Source organism: Trachinotus anak, unplaced genomic scaffold (genome assembly GCF_046630095.1).
Source record: "Trachinotus anak isolate AG129_WGS33_773 ecotype Australia unplaced genomic scaffold, CSIRO_AGI_Tana_v1 ptg000033l, whole genome shotgun sequence".
Classification (NCBI taxonomy): Eukaryota; Metazoa; Chordata; class Actinopteri; order Carangiformes; family Carangidae; genus Trachinotus; species Trachinotus anak.
Window position 1 is genome coordinate 5424411 of NW_027273884.1, and position 26146 is coordinate 5450556.

Genomic DNA, 26146 nt, shown 5'->3' on the forward strand with positions numbered 1-26146 from the left:
TAAGATGTGTTTGTTTATATATGCCTATGTTGCTGAGGTTTTTTTCCCGAATCCCACACTGTACCCCCCCCCCCCCCCCCCCCCCCCCCAGGAGTATAGTTTGGGTTCTGTTATTTTTTCTCCTCTCCTCTCCACTTGTTTTTCCCCATTCCTCCTTTTTAAATGGCGCCGCAGATGGCTGCCTCGGTGTTTTGGTGCGCTCTGCACCATTCACCAGAACAAATTCCTTGTACGTGAAAACATACTTGGCAATAAACCTGATTCTGATTCTGATTCTGATTCTGATTCTGGGGTTTCTTGTCATGAGGGGCACATTTGACTACATAGTTAATGAGCTCTTGTCTCTGCATCTCATCTTCCTTGTTGTTAGAGTGTCACCCTTTGCTTGCTTTGCTCTCAGTGGAGCAGCCGAGCTGCTTTCAGTATCTCATGAAGAGCTTCACTCAAAAGCTACTTAGGCAGCCAGTCTTCCAGACTCATCAAAGGCTGCCCTGAGTGAACCGAGGGGCCATTCACAGCCAATTAGAGTGTACCACAGAACAAGCATGGGAGCATACTGAAGTCTGCCAAATGACCACAGGAACATGGCCTGCAATGAGACAACAGATGGACTGACTGTCTTTTGTCCTTTGTAGCTAGTGAAGTGTACTGTGATTTCTCAACCTCAGGAACACACTGTGGCTCCACGCTACACTAAACTCCTATGTAAAATGTGTAGAAAACATTTGATAACAAGTAAGAATGAGCTGTTGTGTGCTTTACAGTTTCATTTTTCTATTTTAAAAGCAGGGATTTCAGATTTTCCTGTATGTTGTCACTCAGGTCTGGAAGCCTGGAAGTTAACAATGACAGCCAGGGTCGGACTGGGACAAAAAATTGGCCCAGGCATTTTGGTCCAGGCCCACTTCATACAATGACACACAGCCCAGCCCAGTGTCAGTTTAAAAAAAAACAAACAATTGGCCACTTATTTATGTGTTTCATGGGCCAAATGACGAATGCATTACACCGGCAAAGAGACCAAGGAGGGTGTTTAAATATGTTCTTGAGCCAGCCTGAGCCCAATGGGCCACCAATCTACAAGTTTTATTGGCTGGTTAGACAAATAAAAAAGGATGTATCCGCCGGAAAAAGCATGTCTGCCCAGCGGGAAAGTGCCCGGTCTGCCAGATTACCAGTCCGCTCCTGATGACAGCCCACGTCTTGTCCATGTCTGGTCACACGTTAAGTACTGAAGATATACATGAGAATGATAAACAGGTTATTCTAGGTGGAGGAGAACCTCCAGCAACCTTTACAAAATGTCCTGTTCACAGAAGCAAAAGCACTCTGTTGTGGATTGTATAGTTACACCAGCAGCTGTCATCTGCTGGCTCCAGAAGCTGGTGCTCACAGGGCGTGTGGAGGCTACAGTTGTAATGCAAGGGCTATTTCATATTATCTTATTCACAGATATTTCTGTGCACTGTGTCCTTGCTATTACTTCAAAACAACATTAGCAGTGCATCATTTCTGGAAGTTGTGAGTTTCCAGCAGCAGGTGAATGGGAACAAGCTCAAAAACAAACCTTTTGTGCCGTTAATTCAGAGGGCAGACGAATCACTGATGGCTTTTTCCAAATTAGTGGGTAAAAGTTTTTATAGGTGGGTAAACTGCTAATAAAAGCCGATTAACCCTTTTCCACTGTCAGTCGAGTCTGCCTTTCTGTTTGGACTGAGGACACACACAACTGCAAGGAGTGAAATCATCACATGCACTTACAAAGCTGGTCTCACAGAATGGCCTCCTTGTTCCAAATCAGTTTGGCTTTGAGAGTGGCCGTTCCACTGAAATGACTCTGTTGTCTGTGATAGAAGCCCTAAGAGTAGCTAGAGCTGCAACTGAGTCCTTGTTTCTTATCTTGCAGGACCTATTGGCAGCCTTTTATGCAGTGAACCACTGCATCCTGCTTTCTGTACACGGGCATCTCCAGCAAAGTGCTTTCTTGGTTTGAATCCTATCTCACTGTTCCTGGCTATCTCACTCCTTCAGTGTGTCATGGCAAGGGCAAATGTTTTTATCACATCCCCTCCCCACAGGGGTGCCCCAAGGATTGGTACTCGGTCCCCTTCTCTTTTAATATATACCCTACCTCTTTGGGTAAAAGGGCACATGTCATTCCACTACTTATTTGGCCTACACTGGCTACCCATGTGTGGTGTTGCCTCTCTCTACAAAGGGCAGATGATGACACGGGCACCGGATGCTTTTAAAAAGATGTTTCAAAAAAACGTTGTCAGCAGGCGGGAGTATGTGCTCAAAAGTGATATTTTATTAATCAAATACTACAAACAGAAAACAAAATAAATCCCAGGCAATTCAAAAGAACTTAAACCATATCAAACAAATTCTAAAACTGCAGCCTGACTACAAGTTGCCACCTGCTCTACGTCTCTCTCTCTCCCTCTGACCCTTGAATAGCTTGCACTTAATCTTCTTCACCTATGTGGAGCATACCATCCTCTCAGGTAAGTATGGGGGTGAGCTAAAATGCTACCCATCCCAAGCACCCCAACCCCACACTACCACTACCCACACTAAATTCTCCTAACAGGATCTGATAGCGCACACCTGTGTCCTCTCTCCCTAACTGAGCAGCCAATTAACCCCACTCAGAGAGACAACTGAAAACATCCAAAGTAGGCCGACCCTTCCAACATAAACCACCAAAATATCTTCAAACTGATATATATTAAAAAAATCAAACCCTGGAAAAATTAATAGAAACATTTACTCAAAATACCAATACTCCAACAATGATAATAACAACACAATGATAATGTGGGGGGTCAGGGCACAGTGAAAAGGGGATGGAACAACCTTTTCACACCATGGCTACCCAAATCAAATTCAAGTCACTGATGCTTACCTTCAGAGTGACTTCTGGGTCTGCACCTTACAATCAAGCATAAAGGCTTATGCTCCTTTTCGGCCACTGCGTTCCTCCAAGGAATGTTGTTTGGCATTGCCATCCGTGCACACAAGGCAATCACAGTCCAGACTGTTCTCGTTTGTCAGAGCAGGGGCGTCCCTCTCTATCTTCAAGAATCTCTTGACGGCTTATCGCTTCTGAGGACACCTCCTCTCCTAACACCTGTAAGACCCTAACATGCCTCACTAGTGCTTACTTTCAGTGCACACTACCAGTGCACTAGTACTTCCACCAAGTTCTCTTACTGCACTTAAGCTTTAGCAGTGTTTCTCACTTGGAAGTCACTTGATTAAAAGCATCTGCCAAATGAGTAAATGGGAATGTAATGGTACAACATTAGCAGAGCAACATTTGGCAGCAAGTTTCGCCAGCATGTTTGCAATAATCACAGCAAAGGATATTGACATTGGTTGTGTCCCAGTGTTTCACAAAGTCTGACAATCAGCTCATGAGGGAAAGGGTGGGAGCAGCGACATTCACCTCTGCTGCACCACTTCTTCCCCCTTTTCTTTGCTTTCACAAATGTGTCCACTTCTGCTGACATACTATTTCTTCTTTTCCCAAAGTCTGGGAAAGTTCCCTCCATGAGTTGCAGCACATTTGATTGTCTTTATATTCTTTTAACAATGAATTGTAGAGGTGAGGGATATCCTCATGCACCACCTCTTAAAACACAGCATCCTCGTTTGTTTTCCAGCTCATGCACAGTTGGTGTCCTTGTAGCGTTTTGGCCACAAACTGCAGCATTATCCTGCAGAAAAGTATAATTTGGCTCAACTTTTGCTGCAATGTAACGTCATTTGACAATGCACTTGCTTGTTAAATTACTTTGTACCTTTTATGCTTCAATGAAAAATAAAATGATTGAATAAAATGATTATAAACAGTTTAAGGCGCCTTACAAACTGTCAAACTCATGGATACGTAACTCAAACTCATTCATCTGCATCATATTTCATCGCCTTCCCACCTAAGACAACACATCTTCATCAATGCGACATATTGCGAAGAAGGACTGGCCAAACAAGGACAGACTTCACCCCAAACTTCACCCCATTTTTGACGACTGTTCATGAATATAACATTTCAATATCCATGAAATATGTACTTCAGTCAAGAGTTGTGAAGTAAATATAAAGTGGGTAGATTTTACAGTTCATGTCTCACGCAGGCTGCTTTTAACACTCCAGTGAGCAGCCTGTTTTGTTCTGGCTGGACATTTGCTTCAGAATCTTGCAGTGGAGATGAAACCACTGATAACTGTAGTTTTTCATTTCTACAGAGCACAACCAGGCGGCTCTTTGAAACTGTTGACAGCATACTCATGAGGCACACTAAAAGTCTAAAATACAGAATTCCTTTCTTTTCAATCCCTGCTGTAAACTAACAAAAAGGGTGACAGACCTCTTCTAATGGTTATTCTGTTAAAAGCGTAAAAATAATACATTAACAGAAAAACTGTTATTTCACAGATTTTTCCTAAATTATTATAATCAAACGCCTTCAATAAAGTTATGACACTAATGTCTCTGCAGAGAAACACTGTTATTTTACAGATAGTTAGAGAATAGTAAAATGAAGTGTCAATCGTTAAAGTATAATAGTAAAGTAAACGTTTTATTTTGGAGGACTTCAACTTACCAAACAAAAAATAGCACATTAGTTATTACTCTGAAGTTGTCATCTGGAACATGGGTGAAGAATGAGGAATTGGCTGATGCCCAACGATGTCATGTCCTCTCTGTGTAATGAGAGTACAGGACAGTTTTCTCAGTCACTTTCACCTCATACACTTCAGTCATTTACCTCTCATGCAGAATTCATTTGAGCTTTAAACCAGCTGACAACATTAACATATATTAGCAACACACAGTAAAATTAGCGGCTTCAACACTGGAAAAAACATACACACAGAGGTATGTACTCTCTACCGCTCGCAATATTCTCATTACCTGTTGGTTAAACTCTTAATGGGCACAATTACGTTTGGGCAGCGTTCACAACTTGCCCGCCTCTGCTTGTTTGTTTTGTGTACAGTAGGATAAACAAACTGTTTGAATTTCAATTCACTTTTTTTTTTTTAATAACAAAGTAACATTTGTTTATCCGCCTATAGAATCATTTAATCCACTATGAATGCTATTAAACACTATAATGAACTGATTCTCATCTAATGCATTCTAAACATTTAAAATTATAAATCTCTATTTGTTTAAATATTTATTTGTCAAAAATTATTATGTTTGGACTGGGCTACAAAAATGATTGACATGAACACAAAACAACATCACAGAGAATAACAGGGAAGTTTTTAGTTTAGAAATGGAGAACGAGGGTGTGCCTTGTGAGATAACCTGTAATTAATGTGCTGTATAACGTTCTATATATAGCCTGTATTGACTGTAGGCTAAAATAAGGCAAAAATGATGTTTCCTCCATACTGTGTTTGGCAGAGAAAATTAGCAGCACATAAACATTTTGCAGGAGATCACTAGAATTTTACAGGTCCAGAGTTTCTGCTGTGTCCTATTCTGAGCCTTTTCTTCAATGTTTCGGTGAACTACTCATCTTCATTTGAATCTTAACTTGGTTGGTTTGATCACTTCACCAACATTGCCATCATTTATTTACATGCATTGTTCGCAAAACCCAGTTCAGGACTGATGCTGGTATTTACCTTGTTTGGTAAATGATGTCCCCATTAGTATCAGTATATCCAAGGCAAAGGTCAAAGGCTGTGATGGCATGCAAATAGATAGACTGAGTCTTTTGGTTTTTGTTTTTGATAGTAGCCTCATGAGGAGATGAGAGTGCACTCCAAGTCACAAGGTTATTTTACAGGATGGGGTGAAAAGAGGGGGATAAGAGGGAGGAGAAGATGAGCGGAAGATGATGAAATGGTGACAGCGAAGACAGATACTCATGTCTAATGATCACCTTGCCTCCTCAGCTGCATGAGAAGAAGGCAGGAGGATAGATCTGATAGGCTGATTTTGGGAAGCAGCCATTTTGAAGGTGGCTTTTTATGGCAGAGATGAAAGGGAGAGCAAAATGCTGATTCACTCAGCGCATCTGCACACTATCATGCAAATTCTCTTTCAACACCACCCCAAGGTTAGAGATAAAGAGTTGTCTTTTACCCCTATTACAGCGAATGTGTCTGAGGTTGTCGTAGTACATGAAAGCTCAGGAGGGAAGGAAATCAAAGGCTCTGTCTGATTAGTGACTACTCACCAGAGGAAACATCTTCCCCGCATCAGCTACTGTGACAATGAGTTCTATCTTTTCATTTTGCATATCCACTGTTTAGCTGACTCACGGAGTGTGTGAGAACGGGTCAGGGGGCTCAGTGCCTTCTCGGGACAGTTGAGAAACACTGGGCTCAAACCTCAGGCTCCCCAGTTCCAAACATTCACAGTCGAGAGTTGCAAGATCACCATAATCCTTCTTATTCATATCTGCCTCACTGCCTTCAGCTGTCCCAACTGTTTATCTGTCTTGAAACAAATCTCAGTTTGAAAACTGTTAGGTTGTCAGATTCACGGAGCAGTTTTGAAGCTCAGAGCGGGCTGCCATCGCCATCACCATCTTGGCAGTGACCTGACTCGGCCTAACACGGCCTTATTAGGTGGGGGTGCGTATGGATCTGTGCATTGTTTGTGGTCAGCATATGATTACCCACCTGCCATTCAAAGCGGCACACCCTCAATTACGCACAACTTTAAGCCTTAATAGAATTTAATCGGGTGAGTTACATAGAAATTTAGATTTTTACAACTGTTAACCTATTGACTTTATATTGAATTTTAAATGTTTTCAGTCATTAGATATTCAGTTATTTGATATGGTTTATACATTAAATGTGATATGTATACAGATAAAATAATAATAATAATTATTATTATTAATTGCTTATTGTGCACACACACACACACACATACACACACACACACACACACACACACACACACACACACACACACACACACACACACACACACACAAACTAGTCTGTGTGGTGTCCTCAAATGTCCACTAGTGATTAGTAGAAAACATCCTCCGATGAGCTGCAGAGATGCTGCATACAGGTGCTTCAGGGGAGATGAATTATGGCTTGAAAACTTTTCAGTTGGATTCTACACAGGCAGAGTGAGGTCATCCCACTGTCTTTCTGTGCTCAGCTCATGTTCCACATTAATACCACAGTGGATGCTGGCTAGACCGGCGTCTCTCTCCCTCTCTCTCCCTCCCCCTCCCCCTCCCTGTTAATTGGGAAACTTGAATGGGACTCTCCACTCTTCATATTATCTCTGGCTATATTCCATATGTTTGCCTTTTGCAATCTCTGCTGGCAAGCGAATGTATCGCCCCTAAAAATGTACAATATATTTTTTTTAAATGTAGAAGAGTATAAAGTTTTTTTAAAAATGGAAATAAATATATTTGAATATAGCAGTAGTTGTAAAAGTACTTACTTTGCATCTGTAGGTGTCAGTAACTTACACTAACTCAACCATTCCACTGGCTCTTAGACAGAGCGCACTTCACCTTTCCACCAGCAGATGTCAGCACCGACTGCATCCGTTAGTGTGGCAGCACTGCTGCCCTCCTACAGGAAAAAGGGACCATGTTCAGCTCTGATGAGTGGCCACCACCACTCCTCATCTTCCGGCTCTTCTGAGGGACACACTGTGTAAAGATAATTGCTGAACCTGTTGAGCTCATGGCAGCAACTTATCAGCCAAACAAGTCTGAGGTGGAAAAATCCTCGAGGGATAGGAAGCTGCCTACTGAAGTTAGATTATTGGTAACAAGCTGATCTGTGGCTCCAACAGCACAAATATGAAGTGTGTCACTGCTTTTGTCTTTTGCGACCCAGGGCAAAGGAGTCACACAGCAGCTGGCACAGCGCCTCAGAGCACAAGAGTTGAATGTTGTATGTTTTTCAAGCTGTGTCCACACAAACATGACGTGCCATTCATAGAAAACAGAGCAGCTTGTAGTTTTCAGTCGTTCGACTGATTATTGCAATTTCATAAAGCTTTATTTGTTTGGTTTTTTTGTTTATTTTTGCACAGCCTGTAGCAAAAACTGCCGCAAAGAGCAGATGACCTCTGCAGTAACGGTTTGTTGACCGGGGGTGTGGAGGAGGATTTATCCCTCTCACTGCATTTAAAGGCCGTCTTTTAGATTTTTTGAAATGATATTGGTAAATGTTTTACTTCTATTTGATTTGATTAATTAGTCATTCTTCTTTGTTTTCTTTTTCTTATTTATTGTTTAGTTTGCCCACCCTTCTCCTTCTCTCCTATAAGTGTTTTCTGAAACTTGCCAGTCATTGTAAATAAGAATTAGTTCTTAATGTCTTGCCAGGTAAAATAAAGGTTAAACGAAAAAAAAAAATAAATTACACTCATACAAAGCAGATAAAGTTGACGATAAAGACGACCTGATGCACTTTAAACTCCTCCCTCCTGCTTCCTGCCCTCTCTGCTCATCTAGACTTTGTTTCAATACAGTCGAATTCATCATAGAGTTGTTCTCATTTCCATATCTGCCTGTTTCTTTTGTCAGGCTTCCTAGCAAGGAAGTGAATTAAAGGTATAGCATGTAACTTTTTTCACTTTAACATGTCAAAAAATGACTAGAGCTACGTTATATATTTTTTGTGTTCTCACATTATCCCAAATGTTTTGGGCAACTTTCAAACCTGGATAAATCCATGATTTTAATCATGTAATGGTCTGTTTTATTTGGTCATCTCTCAATGTCATCATTTCACCTTTCAGCATGTGTAAGTGTTCTGGTTGTCTTAAGTGTTAAAGCTGACATTTTATCCAGTTTTAAGCCACATTTTTAAGATCCAATTTTGAGATTTTGGTCCAAACCAGGAGAAGCTGATTGCAAAGACGTCAATGGTGGTGAAGACCAGAACTCCCATGATCCCACGCTATTTCATGATATCACCAAATTCCATCTTTTGTTAATTGTCTTTTTTAGAGAGACCCCTAGTGGCAGAAGTTACATACTGTGCGCTGTAGTGGTACAAAGCTGTTAAATCTCTGCTCTGTCCTTCTCTCTGGTCCACTACACTGAGCTTTACTGCACCTGAACTGACAAGCCTAGAAATAGATTTGGTCTCAGTCTTGTTAACCAGACCTAAGTGCAAACGGGTTGCTAATGAAATCTATTGGCTATTTTATTAATAGTTATTAATTATTTATTATTGAAGTTAATGCCAGCAGCTATGTGATATGCTATATTCACAGAGAAGTTGTCTTCCTGACTGTGGCGTACATTGTGCACATTTCAATTGTGTCATGAGGCGCAGCAGGGGGGGATGATCCTGCTGGCTTCCTGAAACTAGCCCACAGCAGCGCTGCAACCACACCACAGTGAAATAGTGTGATACTGCCGGCTTCTAGCCGTTGTAGTAAACTTTCAGTAGTGGCTGCTCATGCCATGGTGGTGTGCATTCTCCTATTTGTGCTGACACACAGATAAGACACACAAACTGACAATAGTACAATAATATTATGATGTAATATGAGAAAAAAAAATCTCCGGTAAGGAGGTTATGTTCTCCCTCATGTCTGTTTCTTAGTTTTTTTTAATTGTCAGCAGAATTATGCAAAAAGTACCAGTCTCAGCCAACTGTGATGGAGGTATGGGTCACGGGCCTGGGAAGAACCCAGATCTTTTTTTTATCACTTACCTTCACAGAGATGAGATTTTATGAGGTATGCGCTTTAAGTGCCATTCTAGTTGAAGCTGGTGTGTTGACTCAATGTTTGGTCAGTTTGGAGGATGTAATACGTGGTGCTGTTGAACCATCTCGTGTTATAAGGGGAGGTGTTTCTGCTATTTAGCCTCCCCTCAGTGATCTAAATGATATGGACAAAATAATGTCAAGCATGTCAAGTTTAGGCTACTGTGAAGCTACTACATGTTTGATATTAGATATTATGAAATCTTAAAGGACTTATACTGTTGTTGACAGGCCATGCTCCAGGACAAATTAAAGCACTGCTGCTTTTCAGTGATGGAGCACATCCTCTGTCCTTAATGGTGGAGCAGCTACTGCTCTGTGTATCATTTTGTGATTAGCTCTGGAAATCACTTGCACCACTTTTGAAAAAAATGTGAATTTGTAGTTACTGATGCAGCTTATTGACATTTTACTGTTGAATCTATGACTTGCTTTTGCTGCACCAACCAGCTCCCAGAGAATAACTATGTTGCCATGTTGCTCATCGTGTTGTACACAATACAAAGCTGACTGTTGAAGTGGACTGGTACAACCACCACATCCCAGTACATTTTACACAAGTTAAGGAAACAGATCATTTGGAAATAAATTTGTTATCATCATCTGGTCAACCAATCACTTAAGCCTATTCATCGTTTTGGCTTTGTCAGCAAAAAGCCAACACTGTGTCCCCTCCACATCATGTACTGTATGTTACTGCTGTAGTAGGCAAACGCAGCACACTGCTGCACAAAATCTTTACCACACTCTCTGGAGCACTGGCATCAGACTGCAGGCTTTAGCCTCCTCAGGAATTCAGAAATAACTGCATCAGGGGTGAAATTTGATACATTTCCACTTAATTAGTTTAAGTTCTACCAAAATTAAACACCGAGAACTGACGGTGCCAGTCTAAGGTCAGTTTTCAGTTACTATCTTCACTGACTTTTTTTTTTGTCGAGGAATTGTTAGATTTTCTGTCTTGACTGAAAATGGGAAGAAAGTGAACATGGTGTAGAGTTAGTCTCAGCCTGGTGTTTGGGTAAAGAATTAAAAGGTTTGCAGATATGTATTCCAAATTTATGAAAAAGCAGGCCTCAGGGTGGCTTTTTCAATTTCAAAGGTTGGTGGAATCACCAGCTTTACATTTGTTACGGCTTTTCAGAGTAAAAACTAGGCCAACTTATCTACTGTAGGAGGACAAGAAAAAGCAGGAACAGCTTCAGCAGCTTCTAAGACAAGAGTCATCTCTTAATTGTTGCTCTGCTGAAACATTTAGTTGTTTGACTGAAAATAATTTAGTCAGTTCTGTCAAACAGTGAACAGTTACCATTACCAAAGCCCCAGCAGGTGTCAAGTCTCCCCCAGTAGATTTTCATAGTGTGAAAATAGTCAAAAAGACCAGTGGCTACCTGAAGGGAAATAAACACGTTTTTGAAACACAGCGCAAACGTAAGCAAAATCTCCTGGCAAAAACACACATTGGTGTGACCAGCACAGTTTTGCAATTTTGGTGACCACAGCCACATTTTAATGAATCCCACCTTAGAATTCTGTGTTTCACCTACCAAACACCTCCAGAGGTTGGAGTTCTGGTTGATCCAGTGCAGCAGATGCCTCACCTTATCCTGTCTTGCCCTGATTACCGACCGTATCAACTCAGATAATTCAAATTCTGCATTACATATTTAATTTACAAACAACCAGTCAAGTTGCAGTAAATATGATCGCAATCTTCCTTCCTGCTGTGGAGTAACACCCTCGTATAATGGCCAGAATTTTTTTTACAGAACTTTATGATGTCACAGTGAAGTTTAGTCAGTCTATTAGGAGCTGGTTCACCACTACAATGCAGCAAGATTCAGCACTCAGCTACAACTGTCTAATAAGTTGAGGAACTTTCAAAATTTTACTGTAATGCAGCATTTAAGACCAACAAAAGCCAAACATAAAGTAGAAATAGAAATATCTAGTACAACACCAAAATAACAGGTAACAATATGTAGTTTCATTTCACAATGTCTCACCATATACTATACTAAAAAGCAAAACCCTGCACCATGCAAAAGAGCAGAAACTAGTACAACAAAAACATCTTATTTATTTATTCATTTATTTTTAGCACATTAACCACAACTTGCCCTTAAAGCCTTGTGGTGATGCACACTGCTTTGGCTTCGTGGAAGGCTGAGGTTGGAGCTCGGCCTGAGATTGATACTAGACTTCAATCTGTACTGGCTCTAATGAAACAATGGTCTCACCCTCCTTGCACTGGCACACCATCTACTGAAGGTACTTTCACACAAAGTTTTGATGACTGATTTGCTGCATCATTTGAGTGTATACCTTAAGCTTGTTAAAAGAACAAGTATGTACACTTTGCTGCCAGCAATGATTTTGTATCTGTAAAATTAAAGAAAGGTCCACAGTTATCAGCGTAAGGACCATTTCCACACCTTACGTGGTATTTTTCTGATGAATACACCTTTGGATACAGAAATGATAACCCGATGTCTCTGTGTGTAAACATGCAATTAAGGTTGTGGAACAGTCAAGGTTTGGTGAGGTTTACACACAAAACCTAAATTAGGTTTAAGAAAAGATTGTGCTTTGGGTCAAAATAAATGGAAGACGTTCATTGATATGGTTATAATAAAACATAGTTAAGGTTGTGGGATGATCATGGATGAAAGAAATCCATTTCACATGAGGAACAAACATATTAAAGTCCTGTGATTGTAGACCAGTCCATCCACTCCAACCCCCTCCTCATATGGACTTTGTTGCTACTACGTCAATTGACTTCCTCTGTTGTTCCTGCCATGACTACAGGTTGTAATAATCTGTTTGCACAGACGACCTGTGAGCTTGTGTTTTTTTTTTTTTTACAGGAGGACAGTCTTGCAGATCCATACTGTTTCTTGATATCCACTGGGTTGTGGCGGAGAGCTTTTCTGCCGTTTATGTGGCGCTGAGGCACAATTACTGAAGCATGACAATAAAATGCAGAGCATGAAATTAACTGTGGCTCCCAGTGAAAAATCACCCCCAACACCACCACCTCTCATTCTCTCATCCGTCCTTCATTTTTTTTTTTTTTAACTATGTTTGACGTTGAGTCCCATATTTTTTTTGCTGTGAGAGAAAACAGCACCATCACAGAAAGGGCTTACGTCTACACTCAACTGAGATAACAAATAGCTGGTACTTTTCCTACACTGTTGTATTGCTGTTGGGCTGAGTTAAAATAATTGACATTTTTTTTAATAAGTGGAGCAGGAGAGGTATGAGATATGTTCTGTATCATTGTATTAAATGCTGGAGGATTTTTGTGTGAATGTCTTTGCTAACTGCTCAGGCTTCACTGGTATAATACTGGTAGACAAAGCCTCTCCACTACTCAGGCTTAAATCTGCAGATAAACATGCACATCCACACATAGTTCCCACTCTCCCCTGTGACAGGCAGCTAGATGAGCCTCAGTGAGCTGAGTAACGAGCTAATCATGAGCACCCCAATAATAAATAAGCCTTGTTCATAGTCCACTAATCCCAGTCATTTAGCTCTGGTGTGGCAGTGGAAATCAATTACTGCAGCTGGGCTCCCAGTATAGGGTCCTGCTCTCTGTTGTCCAGCTGCACACAACACACTCACACACCTTTGACTCCTGCTACACAATAACACATTGTTATTTATCTACTGTTGTATATTGCAAGTATTTGGAAAATCAGTTATCTAAAGAAATCAATATTTTGCGCAAAACATGGACCCGATATCTTAACTCTGAAAATGTATTAGGAAGCAGTTTTTAACGACCAGTATGAATAGAAGGAATAATTAGAATAAAACATATTCCAGTGTATAGATAGGCAAGTGACTATTAAGACAGACATGAAAAATTGTGAAAAGTTAAGAGCTGGGGCCAGGATATGGGAATTGTTGGATCAAATGTTTTTCTTATTTGACCCATGTCCCTTTCTGCCTCAGATGTTGACCATTCTTTTTATAGTGTGTCCCTTGTGAGACACGCTGCTGTGTGCTTTTTTATATATTCTCCAGTGTGACTTTTATGAAATTGTTCCTGAACTACAAGCTTTTAATCCTGCTTGTGTAAGTGCTTTATAAACAGAGGCATTGGATTATTATTATTATTATTATTATTATTATTATTATTATTGGCTGTTGTAGTAGTAATAACCACCCTATTATAAGTATTTTGCACACACCTAAGTCACAGGTTCACAGTTGGACTCTAAAATTGAGGATTTAAGGTTCATTATTATTATTCCATTATTATCATTATTTGTAGTAGTAGTAGTAGTAGTAGTAGTAGTAGTAGCAATTATTGCACAGTCATACTGTAAAAGTAAAGAATAATACCGTATATTTTATTAGCTGTTTGGTTGAGCTCAGTGAACTTGTTTGTCTGTATTGATAATCTGTGTGGAATTGATTTAACCATTGTGTGAAATCAGCTGGCTTTATGGCCCTGCTTCTCCCTGCAATGCTTGCACCCAGTCACAGTGCACAAACGGAAGGGAGGAGTGATTCCTAGAAAACAATTTACCATCTGTGTTTAATGGCATTGGAAGGCTGTCCACCATCCTGCACGACAGGGAATCGGCCCTGGGGCCAACGCTTTAATTACATACGTGAAGAGAGACTGAGTTACACACAAACAAAAAGAACAAGCTGAGAACCACTTTAAAACAGTCCTCATCAAACAATAACACTTATTCAAAACTGAGAAGGATGTTTACTGATTGAAGCTGCAGATAATGCACCAAAGTGCTTAGAACATTCAGGTTTATTCAGATTTTTTAGATCATTTAGATCATCACACTTCACCTTAAATAGATAAACCTAAAACTCTAAAGCTTCAGAGGCATCCTCTAGAGCAGGAATGGGCAACTGGCAGCCCAGGGGCCGCATGCACGAAATTACTGGTTTCACGGGTGTGGAAGCAAGCAGGCTATTGGACAACATTTGAACTGGATCCCAAATGTAGTTATACTGTCCAGCGATAGAGGGCACTCCCCCCAAACCTAAGAGACTTGTATCCTAGCAACTGCTTGGATGTCTCGTCTTGTCTCTCCGGTGGCAGCACACATGAAGAGTGGACAAAATGAGCGCCCAAAAAAGAAAACTGGTCCAAAAGAACCATGTCTTCCAAGTAGAATGGGAATCTTTTTATGGAATTCAAAGGCAAACCTTTGCGTTTAGTGTGACGGGAAACAAAATCAACCATTTAGTTGTCACTACAACACCACGCACAAAGACACATATGACAAGTACAATTCGAGATGCCAGAGCAGCTATCATCTCTGAACTGAAAGAAAAATACACCAACAGCAGAGCCTTTTTCCCAAAGCCACGACTGCACAGGAGTCCTCTCTCAAGGCGTCTTATGCTGTTTCCCTTGAGCTTGCTAAAGCAAAGAAGCCCTTGTCAGATGAAGAAATTGTGATGCGCAGCAGAGATGGCTAAAGCTTTTGGAGATGATAACACCATTAAGAACTTTGAAACTGTCTCCCTTTCCCGTCGGACAGTGACACGAAGAATTTTTGACATTCAAAATCATGTCAAAGTAAAATTGAAACAGGTCATGTATGACTGCAAGTACTTCTCCCTGGCATTGGATGAGAGTACATGTGTGCTGGATGTTAGCCAGCTTCTCATCTGCACAAAAGCCATTGACAGTTGGTTTGAAGTGCATGTCTTTGCATGACACTACAAAGGGCACAGATGTTTTCAACGCTGTTAAAAATCTGTCTTTGCTGTCGTTTACTCAGGAATGTTGTTACAACTAATTTAAAGATCCAGACTAAAACACTGCAATAATGGGAGCAAAGACAATATCAATACAGTCTATCCCTTTTTCGACAGAACGTCTTTCAGATTAACAAACCATAGTCATTTGGTTTAACCGCCATATACTGAATGAAAATTAAAAAGCAACTCTCTTGTTTTTACTCCCTTTTTATTATGTCGTAAACAACAGTAAACAAGTAAACAACAGTTGATATGCAAAAAACTCTTATGACCTCAAAACCTGCAATCTGTGGAATTGTATTATAAAACTCATTTTACAGTGGCCTTTTATTGTGACCAGCCCAAGGCACACCTGTGCAATAATCATGCTGTGTAATCAGCATCTGGATAGGCCACACCTGTCAGGTGGATGGATTATCTTCGCAAAGGAGAAATGCCCATTAACATGAATTTGAACACATTTTATTGCAACTCATGAAAAAAGGAAGTAAAAACAAAGTACTTCAATTTTTGTTCAGTATATTTATGTAAAAATTAAACAATATATGATACAAACAATATAAGTATTTGGGGGCTGCATTGTGATCCTTAAATAGAATCTATGTCCTCTTATTGTTGCTCTTACTATGCCTCATAAGATTTTTGTGAATAAACTTAACTACATTTTAGTGGGTGTCTTTGGTAAATTGTGGTAAAAACATATTATAACCATGATGTTTTTGCCCTTAAAGTTATAATAAGTTTTCCACATTGAAATGTCTACAAATTAGTTTTATATTGTTTTATATTTTTTACATTATAACTAACATTTACTTACTTACAATTACTCACATTATTCCAAATGTTTCTAGCAATTCCCAAACCAGAGAAATTGTTATTTTAATCTTGGTTTCATTTGGTCACATGTCAATGATGTCATATCCTCTATGGGCATGCATCAGCGTCATGGTTCCCCTGAATGTTTTTCAAGAATTATTATTTTTTTTTTAAATTTATTTATTTTTTTTAAGCAGTTGCTCGTGCATTTGCTTGCCAGAAGCTCAAAATTTTACTTTTATCCAGTTTTAAGCCACATTTTAAGATACACTTTCAACACCTTGGTTGTTTGCAACTCTATATTTTAACTGCATCAAGGAATTTAGTCATTGGACATCTGGATTTAAGTTATCAGAGAAAACAGCTAGGCAAATGGCAGCTCAGGTCCCATACATTTATGGATGTCCACAACTCTGAGATGCCCTGTGTCCGCCAAAGAGTGTTGGTCAATCACTGATTTCTAAAGTCAAGTGTTTCTTTTAACACCCTTGTCCATTTGTTATGGAGAGGAGGACACCTCTGTTGACTGGCTGCCGGTAAAAACCAGTAAAGAGTGACTGAGAGAAGGGGAATGACAAGCAGTAAAGAGTCCCAGCCAGGACTTGCTTTCTTGGTGGATTGGTGGCTATGTGGTGTGCCTGTAAAAACATCCTGAATGTCTGGTTCATTAGTTATCAAAGAAACAAAGGTAAGGAGTCTCAGTTTCCAGCCATTCCAAGAGGTTGTCGCCAAGAAGCGTTGGTGAATCATTGACCTTTACAGTGATACAGCTAGAGTCGGTGTTTCTACCGGTTTTAATCCCCTGGTCCATTTGATATGTAGTGGAATATACATCTGCGGATAAATCGGCTGCCAGTAAAAAACTCCTGTTGTATTACGTTTTTATTTTTTTGGATGCTTGAAAACCCCTTTTCGTCTTTGACCTGTGAGGTCTACAGACACACGCAGGCACGCACATGCACACACACACACACACACACACACACACACACACATAGACGAGCTGGATTCATCTAGCATTATTAGGGCCTGAGCACAGAGGGCGCAAAGACCGTATTGAAACTGTTTCTTATTATCATTATACTGATGAATGAATTGGCTTTTTGGGGGGCCTAAACACACTGAAAAAGTCATTTAACTTTGCAGACGTGTTGGGCCTGGTGAAAATTAATATATTTTTTATATTATATTTATATAATTTATATATTTATGGGCTTGCACATGGGTGTGGCAATCAATACTGCCACCTAGAAATTTTCAAGGAGCCCCTTCCTATCCCTTTGGTTTCATGTGCTCAAAAATTGGTAGGCACATGTAACTTGCCAAGATGTACAAAAAAAATCCTCTTGCAACCATTGTCTTAAGTCCAACTGGAAGTCTGCAATTTAGAATTTAATTTGCAATGTTGGCACCATTTTTGTAATTTGAGGGTCTCGTACTTTAATGAACTCCTCCTAGGGAATTGATTAGATCGATGTCTACCAGGTGTGTTCCCAGATGAGCACAGCACCAAAATCAACCAATTGACTCCAGTCAGGCACTTCGTAGCATGGTCATACAACTGATAATTACTAATGTACGCTCAGTTGCCAGTTTATTAGCAAAACCTAGCTAAAACTGATGTACCGTATTTTCCGGACTATAAGGCGCACTTAAAAGCCTTTAATTTTCTCAAAAAACGACAGTGCGCCTTATAATCCAGAGCGCCTTATATATGGATTAATTCTGGTTGTGCGTACTGACCTCGAAGTGATTTTGTGTGGTACACGGCGCTCACGGCGCTCTGTCAAAATGTTTCAGTATGACTTTGGTAAACTACAAAGCCGCACCGCTTGCAGCATTACGGCTATCGTAGTCAGGAGCGTCGCGGAGTAATACATACTGTGCTTCACCATAATATTACAGTGTGCGTGTATAAGGACCTATAAGGAGTTATTGTGAATACGCTAACGTTTGATTTAGCGGTATCACTGTGTTTTTTTTACGTGTTACAACTGAACAAGGTTGGGAGTTATTGTGAACGCGTTTAATAAAGTTTGACTGACTTATCTGACTGTTTTGTTTTGCTTAATGCGCCTTATAGTCCGGTGCGCTTTATATATGAAAAAAGTTCGAAAATAGACCATTCATTGACAGTGCGCCTTATAATCCAGTGCGCCCTATAGTGTGGAAAAAACGGTAGTCTAATATAATACAGTCCTGCAGTTTTTAATTCAACCGAGACATGTAATGTGTGCTTGTTGCGTGGTCTCTGGCTCTACACAGTAGATGCAATTGAGAATGCAAATAAACATGCACCGCATCTTGTCTGATGTCACACAGTCTAGTGTGAGGCCCCCCCGGCAGTGCACAAGGGTGCAAAGGCCCGTTCAGTGCTGCCTGCAGCTTTAATTTAATGTATGCAGCTCTTATGATCCTTTAAAGAAAATATCCAGGGGAACACAGGCAGTAACATAAAGATTACAAGAGTACTCTGACAAATTACAACAGCAAAGAACATAGCAAGTGTAGCAGGGGTTTGTGTTTATTGTCGGAGTAACAAAGGTAGCAAAATGCAACAAAATATGGGGTTAAGGGAGGCAAGAGAAAACATCAGAATCTTCAAGGCCAAGATAAACAAAACTCCTCACACTATCTAGAAAATAAAACTCAGGTAACCTACACAGTCAAACTAAAAGACAATCTCTAACCTTCCTGACTGTCCACAAAACATGAGAAAATAGATTGAAAAAGGAAAGGTAGAGAACCCCTACAAAGCTTCTCCTACATCAAAAAAAGCAGAAACACTTAGAAGCACAGTCAATTAGCAAGGACAGGAACAAATCCTACTCACAAGGTCCAAACAACAACCACAGCAACAACACAACAGGTTAATAGGCAGCTTGGTGGCCAAAAGGGAATGAGTTGGAAAATAAAAAATATAACTTATCCAGAGCTCGTGTATGGATAAATAAATTATCAGATATCTTCATAATTACACATCAGACATGCTAACGTTAGCTTCTAGTTCAGACAGACTGACAGTTATGTGTTGTCAAGCCAGAGAAAACAGCTAAATAATACAATTTTAACCATGTAATAAAATGTACGATAAATCTGATTAACTATTGAAATTCAGCGATTAATTAAGAAAAAATTCATCGTTTGACCCACTGGTGACTACACTGTGAATGTTAGCACGTGAATGAATCATGACAGAGCTTTGACCAGCGGCTGCACTGACAAATGAGAATATCTGTCACAGCCAGGACCTTTGCAGCAGATTACATGTACAGTACAGTAAGAGAGGAGATGTGCTCAAAAGCTGCTTTCCTCCAACAATTGAAAGTAATGCCCCCTTTTTTAGTGATTTCATTGCAAATAGATTTTGAATCAGTGATTGATTCTGAATTGAATTACAACACCAGTATTTGAACTCAAATCTAGCCATGATGTACCTAAAGATCCCCAACCCAGATGCAGGTCTGCACATCTGATTTACCATGTTGTTTAAGTCTGCAGAGATGATACTCACACAGTTCTGCAGTTCTACAAGCTGAACTGTAAACTGTCTTTTTCGCTTGAACAGTAACTAGTAAAAACTGCTGCAGCTGGAAAGCTGATCTAGTTATATAGCATGAGCATTGAAAGGTTCCTTTCTCTCCTTCCCACCTTCTTCCTTCCTTCCTTTACTCCTTACCCTCCATTTTATTTTCCTGTCCCCCTTCCGCTTTGCTTTATCTATCGGTTTCCTGTCTTTCTAGCCTTCATTCCCTTCATTCTTTCACCCTCTCATCCATTACACACCACCCTCCAAAGCATGTACACATCTACACACACACACACACACACACACACACACACACACACCTTCAGCCTTTTATTTACTGTCCTTGTCAACTGTGTGAAGAGGATGAGTGGAGAGATACCCCGAGGCATTGTGCACTGAGCTCCTCTCTGTGATGTACCACAAATTAACCCGTGTGTCTAATTCACTAACGGTCCACTTGATTGGATGCCGCGCGTGTGGAGATGGTGGGTGGCGGCCAGCATCAGCCTATCCCAGAGCAGCATTCCCCTCAGGCTGTCAGCGAGCAGCATTGCCATGGTGATGTCATCTTCAAGCTGTGAGCCCACCTCCATCAGACAAAGCATACTGATTACTGGAAGAGAAGAGAGAGAGCGCAGTGATGATGAATCTGATGATTAGGCTACAACCCGTGGGCAAACTGATGCCAGATTTTCATTTTGATCAGACTCTCTAATCAGCTTCCATACACAGTTTGCCTGAAATAGATCTGACAAGACTTCAGGTGATCTGGTTGTCCGACAGCAGAGGCTGTGGTTTTCAATTCAGATAACTGATTTTTTTTTTGTCATTGAATTGTTATAAAAATCTGTCCTGAACAAACATGCCTTTCATCTGCATGACAGAGGAGTGAAAAAGCAGCGAGCCTGAGACTACAAACAAATGCCCCCAACATTTCTCTGCAGGTAAAAAAAAAAACTGTCTGCTGTTGTTTGTTATTTTAAAAAGACAACAGAAACAAATGTAACTGATTTTGGTGGTTTAAGTACATTTAAAGTAGTGTTACACAGCAACACAATATGATCACACACTATAACAGGAACACTGACCACCAATGAGATCTCAAGTGAAGACTTTCATCTTAAATGAGGCGTTTTTCCAGATCAAAAGATGAAAAATATTAGAAACATTCTGCATTATTTTGCTGGTCTTTAGACTGATTTTGTTCATTTGTCTTTCAACTGTATTCAGTTTATATATATATATATATATATATATATATATATATATATATATATAACATATGAAAAAAGAATTAAGACCATAGGAAACTTTTGAAATTTTATCTGTATTATCAAATCACAGTCAGAACTGAAGGAATGAGGGGTCTGTTTTATTTAAGTCTATTTTCTTTATTTAAAATCCAGAGTACAGAGTCTAAATTGTAAGATTCAAGTCAGAATCAATTCAATCAAGTGGATTTTTGTCATAATATCATTTTATTGTCAACATTGTGAGATTAATTTTGAAAACAATCATTAATCTCAAAAGTTCCTTATTCCCCCCCTTATGAAACAAATGCATTGTTTAAATGAATCATCTCTCGCATATTAGGACTGACTTAACTTACAATAGAACCATATTGTATTTGCTATTTGGTAGTTTATTATTATTATTATATTTAGTTTGAGAGTAAATTTTACTATGAAATTTGTGTCTAAGGTTGAACCCAGAAATCAAATTTGTATTAAAAAAATCTACCTCAGCATTTTTTAAAATTTTATTTTATTTTATTTTATTTTTTGTGCAGCTACATCAGTTCCTAGTGCATCTTTGAGCAGAAAGCCTCATCTGGTAATCTCTGGCGACTTGTTTCTGTCACTGCTTCGTCATCATTGCCCAGATGACACTCATGTCAAATTGGCCTATGGGGAACATGCCGCTTGTGTGTGTGTGTGTGTGTGTGTGTGTGTGTGTGTGTGTGTGTGTGTGTGTGTGTGTGTGTGTGTGTGTGTGTGTGTGTGTGTGTGTGTGCGCACGTGCACTGGGGCGTATTCACGGTGTGTGTAGTGGGGTTACAGAGGTTAAGGGGAGCTAATTTCACGGCTTTTTATTGGAGCTGGTCTCAGGAGAGGAGCCCTCTGTAAGCAATATCACTTCCAGCAGGTTTAAATAGGCCAGACGGGACTGGACCACCGCATTTTTTCTATATATGCATGCACGCGTGTGTTTATAAAAAAGAAAAAAAACAAACAAACAAAAAAAGCAAAAAAACACAACACGTTTAGGTCACCAAAAACAGGCCTTTTCCCTGCAGCAAAATTAAACCTTGAAAGTTAATGAAAACAATTTCTATAGCTGAGCCAACTTTGATTGATTACTTACAAACCCTCTGTACAAAGGCCGTGTTGGAAGAAACTGTGTTCCTGCCCCCTCTGATGCATTTTTAGTACAATACAAGCAAACAACACCAGCACAGTCTCCAGACTTAAACCACATGGAGCTGGCTTCAAACGAACTGGACACAGAAGGCGAAAGCAAAGCAACCTGCAAGTGAACGTACACAGCAGTGTTGGCATGAACCCTACAAATAATATTTGATTACCATTGTGGAAAGAACAGCATGAGTGTGTTTGGCTGCTGAACGAGTCATTTTTTTAAAAAGTGGAAAATAACATTAACATTTTTTTAATGCAGACATGTTTGTCATCTAAGTTCATGAGTGTGAGTTTCCTCTTAAATCTGACATTCCACAAAAAGATAATAATGCATCAAAAATCAATGTTTGTCATTCTTGATATCCCAGACTGTGATAATCCAAAATAATGATAATAATAATAATAATAATAATAATTTTTTGTGTTTTCTACATGAAAGACATCAGTGACTGAAAATGGTTGAGGACTGATGTTGTTGCTGATGTTAAAAAATGAACTCATTGGAAAATAATGTTTATATAGTATCTTTATTGCAGTCTTCTGATTCAGGTGTTTTTGTCCTCTGAAGACCAAAAACAATTATTTATTTTGTCTATGCTTTAATTTGGGAGTACACACAGACATTACACAAAATTTCGATAACATCTAGGAAAATTGAGGTCTTCCAGCTGGTAGTGTATGTATCTATGTTGTGTTGTGTTAGTATTGTAGTCTTACTATTGTTGAACTTGCAATATTTTTTTGAACTGGAACACAGTGTGTGATACAGGCCTTCTGGGCCTAAAGTGTATTCAGAAAGTATTCAGACCCCTTAAGTTGTTTCACGTTATGTTGCAGGTTTATGCTAAAATAATTTAAAAAAATCCTCTTATCCCTGTACACTCAATAGCCCATAATGACAAAGCAAAAACTGAATTTTAGATTTTTTTTAGAATGTATTTAAAGGGAAAACTTAAATATCACATTGACATAAGTATTCAGACACTTTGTTATGACTCTTGAATTTTAGCTAGGTTCCTCCCATTACTCTTGATCATCTTTGAGATGTTTGCACGCCTTGACTGGAGTCCACCTGTGGTCAACTCAGCTGATTGGACATGCTTTGGTATGGCACACACCTGTTGATATACGGTCTCACAGCTTGCCATGAGGAGAAGCTGGAGGAGCTGCCTGCAGAGTGAGGTGTAGGAACATCTCAAGGATGATCAAGAGAAATAGAGATTTCTTTTTATTTTTGATTTTGATTTTGATATAAGGCTGCAAAATATGGAAAAAAAATTGAATGGGTTTGAACACTTTCCACTGCACCTCAGTGTCCAACCTCCCCGCTGCTCTTGGTTGTACAACACATGCTTAGTGGGATGACTTTTTTTTTGATTTAACCTCCATGACATCACCGAATTATTCACTGTCTGACTTTGTTATAGCAGTCAATAATGACACCAGACTCTCAAATTTCTTCCTCGCTCACTGTTATTATTTTGCTCTGCGCCTGAACTGTGCATGAAAAGACACGTGTGTGAGGAGGAACTGCAGAGTAACATGAATCTGGTCAGAACATATTTGATGATTCTAAAATCAGTGTAATTGTTACAGTGAATGAAGTGAATTTTGTGTTTCTTGTCCTCGACCAGTATGTTGGTATATAGCCTGCTGTTGTGACTAATAATATGTAATAGTAAACTAGCTGCTAACTAATGGCTTGATTTCTACCAATTTTCTGTGGATATTTATAATCTCTGGGTGATGAGTCTTAATGCCTTTGACAGAAGTGCTAGATTTCCAAATATGAGTGAGTGCTTCCCGATCTGCTGTGGTTACACTTAGTTGTGTTGTAGGTTGGGCGGTTCACTGCTTTGGAATTGTGTGTGATAGTAAGTCATTTTAAACTGGTTGTACAAATTACTCTTCTCTATCCCCTGTAGGTGCATCAGCGCTCAGCAGAGCGGCTTCTAGATCTGTGCTGTGCCAACCGTGGTACTTTTATCAAGGTGGGCCAGCACCTCGGTGCTCTGGAATACCTGCTGCCTGAGGAGTACACATCTACACTGAAGGTGCTCCACAGCCGAGCTCCTCAGAGCAGCATGGAGGAGATCCAGCAGGTCATCAGAGAAGACCTTGGGAAGGAGGTACTGTAAGTCTCTATAGACTGAATCTCTGTCATAGTGTTATCAAGTTGGATTCTGTTAGTAGTCAGGTGAACACAAACCAGATTCAAGGTAGTCTTCACTTAATTACTTAATTAAAGTAATCATCTAGCTAAAGGAACATCAGCTTGCTGCTATGGGGGATTAAAGTAATGAGATTTTCATGATAGATTTTACTTTCTTGTTCTACACGTTCATTATCTGGTTGGCCTGTCAGTGTAAAGGTGCAACAGAAAACTGGAGAAGAGAGAGAAGGTCCCATCTGTGTGTCCAGCTCTGCCCCTTTCAGATGTCTCTACTGGTGTCAGCAGTCTTCATGCTATTTGAGTGTTACCCCCCGTGACAGGAGCAGTCCCCTCCCACAATGGGAATTGAGGATGGCTGTGGAGTATTACTAAAGAAGACAAATTTTTCCAATATTGCCAATGTTGTACATTCTCAGATGTTACTGTTAATTTGGAACTTTGATTAATAATTAACAAAATAACAACTATCAAAATTACCACATTGTGAGTAAAGTTGAAGGATGGAAGTCCTAATGAGAAGAGGTTGGCAAGATTCTTCTTTGTGCAACATTAAACACATCACCAGATATACTTAGATATTTATTTACAGGGTTGCAAACAAGAACATGCAATGTCTAATCTACTAAGTATATACAGGTGTGTGTGTGTGTGTGTGTGTGTGTGTGCGCGCGCACAAAGGTACAATGGCTTATTCACAATGGTCACTGTGACCACATGGCCTAAGAAAGACTACAAACAAGATGGAGGTAAACAAAGGAACTACACAATATAGCAGACCCAAAGGTGGCTGCTGAGACGACATGGTGGCATGTGGGGGAGGGTGGCTGTGAGTTTCTTTGTTTAAGGCAATTCCAGTAGTCTAAAGGGTGCCAGGTTAAAAGAGGATTAGCTAGTCCTAGGTCTGCTGTAGGTATGTGACTAACCAATAACCTAAGCGAACATAACAACAAAGCTCAGTAGATACAGTAACCAGATCAGTACATGTACATCAACAAAGTTAACAATCTGTTGAGGAAGACTGAAGTGGAGCAGTCTTCTATGAGCAGGTTTACAGAAGTGCTGTTGTTCCAGGTAGCAGTCTTGTGCTAACCTGATGCTTGGAGCCTTGTTGCTCCCACAGAGAAGAGGGCCAGAGAGAAGAGAGCTTTGTGGCTCCTGGAAGGGCCAGGAAGAGAAGAGAGGAGAGTGGTAACAAAGGAAGGGAGCTGGGTTTCATTGGCCTGGTGACACCTTGGGTCACACGTCAAACAGTGACCAACAACCACTGGTCAGAAAGGTCTCCAGACGAGGTTATCCTCAGGTGTGAAAAGTGTTGAATTGTGGGGGATGAAGTTCACAATGCCCTTCTTTTGTTTGCACAACAAAAGAACATGTGGTCTCCATCATCTTGAATGATCTGAGTCACACCAAGCGCTAATAGTTGTTTCATGCATAGTCGAGACAAAACATATATTTTTTAACATGTATTTATTCCAATCATTTATTTTTGTATTTATATACACTTATAGTTTAATGGTTTGATTTGTGGCAGGCTCAGATCTTGCTGACTGACTCTCTCCGACAGTATAAGCATGTGTTCTTCCCCTCATGCTTTGTAGGAAGCAGAAAAAAGGGGGAATAAAGCAGAAGTGAATATGTCTGACATTCTGTCCTCATTTCATTTCATAACCAAGCCATACTCCTGATGTAGCTGTTAATGCTGCTGTTAGTGCAGAGCACC

At 39.9% G+C, this 26146-nt stretch overlaps 1 protein-coding gene and 1 long non-coding RNA gene across 3 annotated transcripts in view; both read left to right on the forward strand.

Moving 5' to 3' along the window:
* The window catches only part of adck1 (aarF domain containing kinase 1), a 73972-nt gene that overhangs the window by 8180 nt on the left and 39646 nt on the right, over positions 1 to 26146 (forward strand). For both annotated transcript variants that reach the window (XM_071471160.1, XM_071471161.1), the window contains exon 4: positions 24179 to 24382. In XM_071471160.1, the coding sequence (XP_071327261.1) occupies positions 24179 to 24382 (204 nt within the window). The remainder of the gene's footprint in view (positions 1 to 24178; positions 24383 to 26146) is intronic.
* Positions 7283 to 16118, forward strand: LOC139614067 (uncharacterized). Its single transcript, XR_011686893.1, has 3 exons — positions 7283 to 11711; positions 11842 to 12011; positions 12611 to 16118. It is a non-coding gene; the product is annotated as an uncharacterized lncRNA (long non-coding RNA).